Source organism: Silurus meridionalis, chromosome 2 (genome assembly GCF_014805685.1).
Source record: "Silurus meridionalis isolate SWU-2019-XX chromosome 2, ASM1480568v1, whole genome shotgun sequence".
In the NCBI taxonomy this organism is placed as follows: Eukaryota; Metazoa; Chordata; class Actinopteri; order Siluriformes; family Siluridae; genus Silurus; species Silurus meridionalis.
Window position 1 is genome coordinate 18,959,635 of NC_060885.1, and position 12,723 is coordinate 18,972,357.

Consider the following 12,723-nt stretch of genomic DNA (forward strand, 5'->3'; position numbering starts at 1 on the left):
TGGATGTGATGGTTAGGCATCAATTAGGTTTTTGCCATTTAATGTATCTTAAATTTATTTCTTTATATCTGTCGTTATAAACATTTACAATATATTTAAAAAAGCACATTTAACTTTTTTTGTTTGTTTCGAAAAATTTAAGGTTTACAAATGAGAAACAACACAGTATTTGATTTATCATCTAACCATGGCATGCTATTCCAAAACACTGCACACTTTGCCATGAATTAACCTGCAAATCTATCAACCAAAATCATGGAAATAATTTTCTAGCATTTAGCACGCCACTGTTTGTTTATCCAAAAATTAACTTGTACTGTTCCAGACGTGTGCTTGCTATTTTTCTTCTGCTAAAAGCTGTCCAAGAGTAATTTTCAATGCAGGCTCAGTGGCGCTGGGCTAATAACCCCACTTCACAGCCACACATTCACAATCATGCATTTATTTGTAAAAGCACAAGTAGTCACACATTTGGCCACACACAGCGGACTGTCCACGCATTCTCTCTCATTATTATTCAAGAAACATGACTAGAATGAAATAAGATGAAACCAGATCCAGATTTTAAAGACCTCATGCATGGGATGACATGATTTAGATTCTGGGCAGAATGAACAGAAAGCCTTTCAAAAGCACAACATTTGAATGGAGGTGCTGATATGCTGTGTAGACCCTTTTAAACTGCACAAAATAAAAAATGCATTTGATCAAGTAAATATCTTTTATACTAAAGTGCTATCCTCCTTAGTCTCATATGGAATACATTGTGTATATAAATGAATAAATGGTAAATCCTTCCAAAATGGTTGTTATGAAATGAGCATTAAGAGGTGGCTGTCAAATTTAATCAAATAAAAAGTAAAAGATGTCATTGTTTTTTAGGAGCATGGGCAAAAAAAAAAGATTTCAGAAGCAGATTCTCAGTCAATACGAGGTTCAATGTGAAAAGCAGATGGCTAACCACATAGTGTTCTCCTTCATTTCCAAATCACGCGCTCTTTCCTGTCTGTCTTTCTCTTCCTCTCGCATTGTCAGTGCTCTCTAGCCACCCGACTTTTATTTTTTTTGTCTACTACAGACTTTCCTGTGACTACACTCTTTCCTCAAACATTCTCTGGCCCTCATGTGAGACTGTGTGTCTGCTGGGCAAAGTTAGCAGACAACACCTCTCCTCCCAGTAAAAGCGTTTTCTAGCAGCTGAGCTGTAAGCTAATCACACGCCAGGAAAGGAGATCTACCACTGCCTCTTCCTGTCAGAAGACATGACAAGTTGAACTTGGGGGCGCTTAAATGGCTAGAGCCACTGACCTCTATGCCTGACCTCAGCATGGAGTTTAAAGCTACCTCTCATTTACAAGGGTGAAGCGGCCTTGCCTCTTCAGGGTATCTGAGGGGTATTTTTACATTTGGATTAAATGGCTTTACTGGACTGGCTTAATTTGGATATGTGTCCCATGTGCTCTCGCAGGTGCTCTCTCATTCTTTCCCACCCTCTCTTTCTCTTTTCTGCATGTCTATCTCTCCAACTTGCTCACACACACAGTCATTCTTTGATCCAGTACAGTCTACATTGGTCTGTCATCAGGCAGCACTGGACGTTCCCTGAGTGCCCTACATGCCAGGTGCTTGACGTCCACCATTGACCAGTGAAAGTCTTGACACAAGAGGGCACTCTAATGAGACAGTGTGGGATTTCTGCAACCAAACAGTCCAACTGTCTTCATATAAGGTTGCTCAACATTCATAAATGACTAGTCGTCAATGCAATCCTAATTTCTTGTATGGTATATTAATAAACTTTGAATATCCTCTTCCTTAATATTCACCCTAGAGAGGAAATGAGTTATATATATATGTAAATCTTTCTGAAAAGCAGATTAGCTAGAATAGTCGCAAATGCAAAGTACACTGTGTTGGTTGATCTAAGTAAGAATTTCCCACACCAGATAGCTCAATTTGGTAGTTTGGATTTGCATTGCTAGGCATGTAACGCTAGCTGTATTGCTACAGGTTATTTAGCATAAGTTTAAGATTTACATTTAACATTCAGGTAAACGCTTGCTAGCTAGAATTACCTAGCTAGAACCTAAGCTGAGTATGTCTAGTAACTAGTAACTTGACTAGTTACTAGACTAGCAGAAGATTTTCAGACACACTAAAGTATAATCAGACAGATATAATTAGGTACAGTAGTAAGTAGTAAGTATTGGTTTAGTTGCAGTCACAGAAATGTGTATTAAAGAATGGTATTTTTTATATGTAAAATATTCAGACCTACTTATTTATAGTGCACATAAAATTATATATTTATGTGATCTGAAGATTTACATTTACATGAGCAACTGAATAACAGACTAGATATTACTGTGCAGTTCTCAAGAAATAAATCACTACACTAACCAGTAAACAATTCAAGAAATTTTTTCTGTTTTTTTTTTTTTAGGTAGTGTAATGGTAAAACATTTGCACTGTGACTAATAAAAGGTCTCTTTATCTTTAATGGTAGTTTTACAAGAATTGTTTGTGCAAGTGTGTAGAAAACAATGTTTTTGGGAGTCTCCTCTGTCTGTCCCATTTAGTACTAATAAAGTGTTGTGCACTTTACTGTTGCTATTGCTGGTGTTTAGAAGATGCTATGGCAAATATGCCATCCTTAGAGACCCTGCAGTCCAGCTCTGGTTTCATGCACACTAGACATGGCCTCCCCTCGGACCCTGGCCGCATAAACCATCAAAGCTCACTTCCGGCAGCTGGAGGGGTGCGGCTTTAGGGGCCTTTATCCACCGGCCTTTCCTGCCATGCTTACTCGCTCACTTTTTAATCCACAGCAGATGACCTCTACAGACATGAGTCTCTGCCCAATTTATTCCATGAATCAAAACAAACAATCCACTGAATCTCCAGAACAGTCAAATTAGTGAGTATGCTATGCATATTTTCAGCTATACTTTTTAAACCACTGCCTGGCGTTAGTCCAGTAAATTCACAAGGCAGCTAAGTACTTTGGGATGCTCTTTGATAAAGAGGAAATTAAAGTTATAGGGGTGCGTGGTGTATGAAAGTGACAGTTCAGTGGCCTCTTTCTTTTCCTTTTCCTGAAGCAATGTCCAAGAAAGTGCCACTCAGCTCTTTAGCAAACAATATGTGGATTCAAGAAAACTCCTGGGGCTGAGACCTGGACTCAATCTAACAGTCATGAAAGTTTTCTTCTGACATGGCTGTTATGTCCCATAAGGAAATCTTTTGCCAACCAAACAATATGCAGTACTGTTTTATCACCTATGATATTTGTTCTCAACTTGGTTATCAATCCTGGCTTCAATCCATATGGCTAATCCATATATCTAAACACATTACTGACATTAGAAACACAAATACTAAATTATGGGGAAAAAACACACCTCGCCACACATCATTATCCACACCAATAAATCATTGTGTTTATCTATAGCAAACGTGTATATTTGTTTTCGCACATTGCTCATGCAACAGTAATTCAATCACAATCTGTGTCACCATGACACTCTTACCAACACTATCTATGTAACAATCACTGAAGCCATTTGCTGATTAACAATGTTTACACATAAACATCTGCTTCGCTGAGGTCACAGTACATTTTTACAGGGGCCTTTTTAGAAAGCAGGATTTGACTAATTGCATACATCAGCATTCATGAAAATCATTTTTTTCCCCATTCAAGTTAAATGGATAACACAGATTCAGGATCGATTCAATGTCCTTGTCTGCAAAATATAATCAAGTGTGTATTTACGTAATTATGTATCAGTATGCAGTACCTTTAATAAAGAAACTATTGCAAATTAATTTAACATCTTCTACAGAAGAACTAATGATCCATTTGAAGGGTTAAAAACACTGAAGTAAAGTAGGCTCTCTACCTGGAATAGAGCCCAGTAAAATTAAGATCTAAGTGTCATTTATTTGGCTATTTCTTAAGGAAAAGGAAAAGAAGAAAGTGTCCACTGTCTCCACACCTCTAAATGCCACACTGCCATAATCAGTCATTGCTTGAAATATTAAACATTCATTCTTGGGGCAGTTTTCATAAGCCCCTTTGCATAAATATTACTTAGGCCGCTCTTTAATGGCAAAAGGTTAAGGTAGTGAACCGTTACCAATTTTATGGACACATGGGGTTTTTAAGTTGGCTAGAGATCAGCTGTTGTGAGTTGTTAAAGTTTGTCATGAATGCACACACTTCCAACTAGACTCATCATGGCACAAACCTTAGGGACCACTGACACACAATGCAAGCTTTCATGTCAAGTGGACTTCACTTGGTCACATTCTTATGGTGCCAGTTTTGCAAGTAAAGTGGTATTTAGAAAATGTATTCATGCATTTGTTAAAACAAAGACAGCTAATATTATACAGGCAGTAACACAATGTTAAAACATTTTGAATAGATGTTAAGGACACTCAACACTGGGGACAAAGTAGTGGTGAACGAATAAACAAAGTGCTCCCTTTAAACCTTTTTTTATTTTTTATTATTATTAAAATTCAAAGAGTATGTGAATTTTAAAAAGAATGAATTTGATATAATTCATTTGAATGTAAATTTGAAATAAAAACGTGCTATCTAGATAGGCATGTACAAGTCAAAAGAGCCTTGCCTGAATGAACTTAGATTTCTGTTCTGACTACAAAAGTACAGTGAATGAACAGTTCATGGCAACGGAACAACTGCCAGGAAGCATTAATCTGGATAAATATGAAATTCAATGTAAATGTACTGAAATGTTTGTATTTTTCTTATGGAAATATGTTGTAGAAAACTTATTTTATGTAAATAAATAAACATTTTTCTATGCTTTGGGGTTTTGTAATAATAGATAATAACCCTTAGGAATGCAGTCTTCCAAGCAAAAGTCTGTCTGTTTTGTTCATAAGCATGTGTGCATTTCAGGAAAAAGGTGTCTGAGGGCCACGGATGGGGCCACTACTAGTTTGTGTCCCTTAGCACTGAAAATAAACAAAGGAATGGAAGCAACCTGAGCACGGCCTGGGGGAATGATTGACAGACAGCAGCTGGCGGAAGAAGAGCACTGCACATACATGCATATTCATATTGCAATCGAACACATACAGTAAACATACACGCAACATAAATAGTACCACAATCCTATCGGAACTATGCCTGCATTATGCAATGCTAATTAATTATGTACACACATCACTTTAATATTAAAGTCTTGACTAACTCAGAATCAGAAATCGCAAAGCCACGAATGTGTGTTCATCATGAGACCAGAAAGTTTCTCACAGTCAAGTCATAAACTACAAACATGTTCAAACGCAGACACCATCTGGGCCATCCACACAGTTAACACACTGATGACTACTGCTGATGGGCAAATTAACACTCATGTGTGTGCTGTCTCACCTCTTTCTCTTTTTCTTTCTCACACACACAAGTTAATGGCTTACACCTGGAGTCTGGAGTAAGAAAACAAATATCTGCATGACGGAACCTCTAGAAATGTATTGAGATTTCGATTTTCCAGAGAAAGTTCAAGAAATACAAATCTAAAATTAACCATCAGCAACTAAACAACAGCCAAAGAATACTTATTTTTATGCTAAGATTTACTCCTTTAATGTCGTGGTTACTGTCATATCGCTAGACCACATTGTGTTCTCGTGATTGCATTGCTCAGGTTATATCCTAGGAGACATAAACCTCGCTGAGCCAGTGTGACTTATTAGCCATCAGCAATGGACTTTGATGGTTTGCTCCACAATGGAATTCTGAGATGATGCCATCCTGTCACTCTGTTTTGCATCATAACCCACCATGACACAAGTGAAAGTCAATGACTGCCAACAGAGCCTGAAATATGACAGCACCTGTCACTATAGAGGTGCCAGATCAGAGGCACAAGTGCACTCCGTTTAGTTTTGGATAAACAAGAAAGGACTTTTTCTACACACACATTTTTTTTTAAACATCTTTCTCATTACACAAGGGAAATGGAATTTAATTGACACCAGATATGTTTTCATCCCACAGCCATGCCTAAGAATAGCTGCATTCATATATACCTACAGGACCAGAATAGGAGTGGGATTTTGTGAATGGAAGTCTCAAAAAGCCTCTGTGAAAGACTTAACAACAAAGCAAATGTAAACTGTGCTAACCACAGCTTTCTTCAAAAGCCAGGTGTGTTATAGTCAGTATGGCTGGGTTCAGAAGCAAATGGTTAGACCTACCTGGTGGACACAGACAGGCGTGGGAGACATCCCGAGTCTCTCTGGTCTTCGGCAGACGAGACGCTAACTTCTACAAAAGTACAAAGAAGAAAGAAGTTATGGGGAATAACCTTACTTACTACGAATGACTTTTATACCCTCTTCAAAGTACATTGCATTTACCACAATGAAACAACAAGCGTGTAGACTAAAGCTAACATTTGTAAGTTACCACTGATATGAGATTAAATATTAGATATTCCCTAAAAACACTTTTCTAATAAGTTTACTAAGATCAGTATTTTTGCTAGATGAGGGAGATGTGGCAACTTAGTACCTGCACACAGGTGATCATTTTGCAAACCTTGTAAATAAGTTCAGTTACTATGACTACAGTTAAAAAAACAGTACATCATGTCTCATAATGTAAATTCAAATTCTTGTGTTATGTTCTTCTTATAGCAGTATCCAACATATTTCTATGGTCCCAGTTTACGCTAACCACAATTCATTCCAGGGGTTTATTTGGTTGATACTGGCACACTCTCTTCCCAGCTGCAAAAGTCTTTACACAGACCAGGCTCAGGCACTACAAGTAAGGTTTTATTTTCTCTTGCAGCACTGACACTGACTGAAGTACAGTTAAGTGTCTTGTAAAACAAAACTAGAGCTAATGATGATTAATAAGAGATGAGCAAAATGAGAAACAATGTCATGCCAGTAAACTGTAATGCAAGAGTCTGTTGTTGAGAATGTACAATTGAGATTTGTAAGATATCTAATGTGAAAATCACTGTGCAGTGATTTTTCTAAAAGCTTTAATCATTATAGATATGGAACAAATTTCCATTTTTCCAGTTTCACAGACTTTGCTGAGACCATTTGTTTTTACAGAGCAAAACCTGGAGCACCCACGGTAATTCAAGACATTTTCACTTTGATCAGACAAAAGACAATTTATTATTGTTGGTTTATTTATATTATACACAGTCAGTTTATTTTATGGTGCCTCCATGATACCTGGTGTCTGTTGTGGTGTGAATAATGGCATTAGGTAATCATAATAACGAGGCAGCTGCTATCAGTGTGCTTTAGCAGACGCTATAAACGTAACTTTTTTAATTCCAGCATGTGATTACCTCAATTACTGACCCCCAAACTTTGTAGCTAAGGAAAACATCTCTATCTGTTGTGTTTCAACACAAAATAAATGATTAATAGTGTTCTTATTTTGCTTGTTTGGAGTCTGAAGATGATTTAAGTTAACGATTGAGTTAGGAAAACTGAAATGCAGGTATTAAACATAAGTGGCAAAAAATTTATCGTTTCATGGTGACGTTAACCTGACCATATCAGATAAACATTATAAGTTCAAACACAGAGCCAAATCAATAAACTTCTCCAAGCCACTGTAAATGACTAAGATGTATTTTGCTTTAACCCAAACCTGGAATAAGTCCCATCTCACTTTACTTTAGTGCTGAGATGTCCCGGCTGCCTCTCTTGCAGTCTGCTTTGCTTCATTAAGGCCCTGACTGTCCTCTGCAGTCCTGACAGCTTTATTAACTATGGGCCGAGATTCTATCTTCCCAAAACACAACGGCACAGCACATAGTTTACACACTGCTGGGTGAGTGACCATTAGAGGCCTGTGTGAGGAAAGCATAGCTGTGAGAGACTGTATATCTCACTTTTCTACACCTCACTGTTTCTGACTCATAACTGCACAACATTTTGTGTGTCAGACTAGTGATGAAAGCAGTTAGAGATTCATAAAAACTGTGAAATGGGATGCTTAATGTTTATCCAGTGGCCTGTAAGACAAAGACTTTTTGTGACTGAGTAAAGAAAAAAAAAAAGGATTTTTTGTTATTTTGTAAAACAGCTAAAACACTTGCAAGTGGTTAAATAATTAGAATTGCATCAGCACTAAACTTGGTATGTGGTAAAATACAAATAAAGAAGGTAGCTTACACAAATGTAATTAAAGGAATAATTATAAACCGATAGCTTCAAAATAGAAAGAAAGTGCACATTACGAAATATTTTTATTTCGTAATGTATTTATTTAAAACATCCAAAGAAAATGAGAGATTACTTAGAATGACCATTAATTATGACCCCCTATATAAGGGACTATTGGCTTTGCAATGACCAGGATGACTGTGGATACTCTAGACCAGGTGCTCATTGAAAGTGAATGGTGCATAAACAAAAGTAAAATAACAAAGAGAAAGGACATCTGGACAGGGAGAAGAGCTGATTAGTGGAGCCCTAGAGACCCTCAGGTGTCTCAGGAGACTTGTTAAAAGTTTTTACTGTTTTTTTAAATTGTTTGTTTCTTGAAGACTAAAAAAAGTGGTTTCTGTGATCTAAAAATGCCTATATTTTAATGAAATAAAGTTGACCTCCTGTTAAAAATCTCTAATCCACAGTACAGATGCTTCACTCAAGCTTAATTATAAGCCTAAAAACTTGATCTAGAACCGAGGATCACAAGTCATATTTTCAACAACCTAACATTTCTCATGCATTAAAAGTTCTCATGTGCTGATTTCAGCACCCTCAGAAAAACACTCACCTCCTCCAGCATCTGATCCAGGCGCTTTAGGAGCACTGGTTCCACCTGCTCGAGAAACAACCATTCTGAATGCTGAGGTTCTCTGTGCTTCTCCAGGCTGTTAACTCTGTCCTGTAGCTCCGAGGTGCGCAAATACACCAGCACACACACCCCGAGAGAAAGGACACAGAGCGCGACACACACCGCCACCGCACCACACACCTCCATCCGCCTTTTACACGGATGCTCAGCGCAAGTCCTTTCTGTAGGAGAATCTCGACAAACTTTGGTGTCCTGTTCCATTTCAGTCTGAGGTGTAAAACTTGGCTTTTTCCGACTTTCTTCACCAAACTTATAATCTACTCATCAGGGGGGACATCAACTGGCAAACAGGGCGAAGTTTGAAAACAAACCCAACTAATAGTTTAGTCCAGGACTTCCTTAGAGAGCAGGCTGAATCAGGGTCGCGTTAAATTAACTGGGAAAAGAGTTATAATGGAGATAAAAGCATGGCTCCTGGTGATGTATACAGGTGGATCGAAAGGCTCTAGCGTTGCGCCATGTGAATGAGTCGTGCCATCTGAGTGTGTCCTTCTGAGCTCCGGTGTCTCAGTGCTGGAGTGATCTGTGATGTGAAACTTGAGCCTCGTCCCTGCAATCCGCTTTAGCTGCAGTCCATTCACTCCACACTCCACTGTAAGTGCGCCTCCTCACTGCGCTCTCCTCCGATCAACTGCGCTCTCGTGCGCCCTGCGCCTCTCCTGTGTGCGAAGCTCCTCCCCGTGTGTGTGTGTGTGTGTGTGTGTGCGTGTTAAGTGATCGCTGCTCATCTGCTCTGGGCGCAACTAAAGCTTTAGTGGAGCCGCGCGCTTCCCCGCAACCTCGCCGACAAGATATATTTAGGTGCCAAGAGCCCACGTGTTTAAAATGACTCTTTGATCTGTGCGGCGTGAATATTCTGTATAAACTTGTGAACTCGCATTTATTTGAACAAATAAACACTTTCGTTTTTTAATAGTATTTTCATAAATGTAAACGGCTGTCTTGGGTTAATAAATTAAGAAGAAGAAGAAGAAGATGATGATGATGATGATGATGATGATGATGATGATGATGGTGTACTACACTTCAAAATTAGCAAAGAAAGAAAGAAAGAAAGAAAGAAAGAAAGAAAGAAAGAAAGAAAGAGCCTTTGTTTTGCCAAGTCTCAAAATACCAAAAAATGTGATTCTTAATAGCAAATCATTTGTCAGAAAATGAACAAGAATTAAGAAAAAAATATTTGTGAGCAAACATTTACAAAAAGAAGACTTAGTGTTACATTTACAGCATTTGGCAGACGCCCTTATCCACAGTGACTTACGACTGAGCAGGGGAGGGTTAAGGGTTCTTGCTTAGGGGCCCAGCAGTGGCAACTCAGTGGTGGTGGGATTGGAACCTGTGACTTTCCGATCCAAAGCCCAATGCCTTAACCACTGAGCTACCACCTCCCATGTTGTTCCATTCAGTGTTGCTGGATTCAAACAGTTGAGTATTTTGTAAAATGCTTCAAACATTTCAGTACATGTAAGCAGGGCACCAGAGGATTTAGGAGTGCATTTGTTTAATTTCTGATAATTTACTGAACAAATATTGTTCTTATTAATAGTAGTAGTCAGGCAGTTCGAAAAAATGTATATAAGTAGTCAAATTATTAAGTGAAGGTCCTTTTTTTCCCCAGTAGTTTCATTGTCTGAATTGACCAATGTATTTTTCTACAATCCATGTGAACTCTCAGTTATTCTCCTAACTCATCATTCTCACGTGCACAGTAAGCTGACCAAATAGTTTATTTCTGCCCCCAAAAATAAGATGTATGTATCTGTATGTGTTGCCAAACCAATAGCTGACAGCTCTCAGGGTCTTTCAGAAACATCGATGATTTTCCATAATTTGTCCTGTAGCATACTGTACCACATTAAAATGTACAATATGAAATACAATCCTGGTATAAACAATTTTAAATGAGATATACAAATGTTACTAATGTAACACACATAGTCATCTTTGCCAAGTTTGGCTCCCAGTTTAGCAACAGTGCCGTGTGTGATGTGCTCGCCGTGTTTCCTGTTCTAATCCATTACAACATGGTGCCAACTTGCTGATCCCTCCATGAGAATGCTGTCATTCTCCCTGTGTTGTCAATGTTGTCAATTCGACCTGTGTCTAGAGACTTTTGGGGCACCTTGATCATTTCCTACCTAATGTTTTCAACATCATTTTTTGAAGAATAAAAATGACCTTATACAATAAATATTAAATGTAGTATGGAGCAAAAGTTAATAATTGTTTATTAAACAAATGAGGGTGGCCAGGACTGACCTCATATGAATTAACAACAATGTCTTTTTAAGAACCAAATAAGGCCAGCTGGCCATAAGTGGTCATCCATAATCAGTTCTTAGAATCACTGTGGTATTATTGTAACCTAATTATGATATTTCCCATGTACAAATAAACCTTTAGAATCTTCTGCCAATGCTGAAATAACCTGTCAATGGTTTGTTTATTCTGTGGAGATACACTTTCAATTACACTTTCCTTACTTTTACAGTTCCTGTTTTGTCCGGCTTCCATTAATCCTTTGATTAAAGGTCATGTCAGGAGTAATAAAAATAACCTGGTTACTGTTTTTTTACTGTAGAAACTGAGGCTACCATAATCAACCAGATGAGCACTGACTCACCATAACCAAGATGGCAATTTCAAAAGTAGCTGCCCAAAAAACCACACAGGCGGATTGGACCATACGTTCCAGAAAAGCTTTAAAAAGTTAACAGTAAATTTCCTGACTTGGGTCTTCAGCTGTAATGTATTCAAAAGAGAAGAGATGTTCCCTCTTTATTCAGCCACTTCTAAAACATCTGATAGATTTTTTCATGTGGGTCAGGCACTCTCTATTGCATTTAATGAACCAAATGTTGAATACTGTAATTCTGTAATTATAACATACAGTGCATCCGGAACGCATTCACAGTGCTTCACTTTTTCCACATTTGGTATGTTACAGCCTTACTCCAAAATGGAGTAAATTCATTATTTTCATACAATTCTACAAACAGTACCCCATAAATGACAATTTGAAAAAGTTTGTTTGGAATTTTTGTAAATGTGTTAAAAACATAAAACAAAACAAAACAAAAATCACATGTACATAAGTATTCACAGACTTTCACAGCAAACCATCTCTGCAGCAACCCACCAATCAGGCTGTAAAAAAAGTGAAAGAGCTCCAGCATTTCTCTGGAGAACCTTCCAGAAGAAAATCCATCTCTGCAGCAACCCACCAATCAGACTGTAAAAAAGTCTGTGAATACTATTGTAAAATTAGGAAGTTCTGTAACATTGGGAAGTTCAATGCTGCAGATATTTTTCTGTACCTTCCACAGATCTGTACTTCAATACAATCCTGTCTCTGACTTCATGGCTTGGTTTGTGCTCTAACATTAATGCTAAATGGGACCTTATTTGACAGGTGACAGGTGTGTGCCTTTCCAAATCATGTCCAATCAACTGAATTTACCACAGGTGGATTCCAAACAAATTGTAGAAACATCTCAAGGATGATCAGTGGAAACAGGATACACCTGAGCTTAATTTTGAGTGTTACTCAGAGGCTGTAAATACGTACAGTATGTACATGAACTTCTTTCACGTTGTCATTACAGGGTTATTGTTTGCCCTGGTGGTCTATTGGTTAGGATGCGGTGCTCTCACCGCTGCGGCCCGGGTTCAATCCCCGGTCAGGGAACCAACCCCAGCCATAAGGGTTGCACAAGCCTTAGTGCCGGCCCCAAGCCCGGATAAATGGGGAGGGTTGCGTTAGGAAGGGCATCCAGCATAAAAACATGTGCCAAATTAAACATGTGGATGGTCCGCTGTGGCGACCCCTAATGGGAGAAGCTGAA

At 38.3% G+C, this 12,723-nt stretch overlaps 1 protein-coding gene across 15 annotated transcripts in view; it reads right to left on the reverse strand.

Annotated features, from left to right (window-relative positions):
* The window catches only part of col13a1 (collagen, type XIII, alpha 1), a 74,471-nt gene extending 64,922 nt beyond the window's left edge, over positions 1-9,549 (reverse strand). For 13 of the 15 annotated variants that reach the window (XM_046869450.1, XM_046869550.1, XM_046869531.1 and 10 more), the window contains exons 1-2: positions 8,798-9,549; positions 6,238-6,307 (exon numbers count right to left, since the gene is read on the reverse strand). In XM_046869450.1, the coding sequence (XP_046725406.1) occupies positions 6,238-6,307; positions 8,798-9,079 (352 nt within the window). In that variant the 5' untranslated portion in view covers positions 9,080-9,549. The remainder of the gene's footprint in view (positions 1-6,237; positions 6,308-8,797) is intronic. The other 2 variants (XM_046869568.1, XM_046869559.1) reach the window with 1 other exon arrangement.
* Between the last annotated feature and the right edge of the window lie 3,174 nt (positions 9,550-12,723).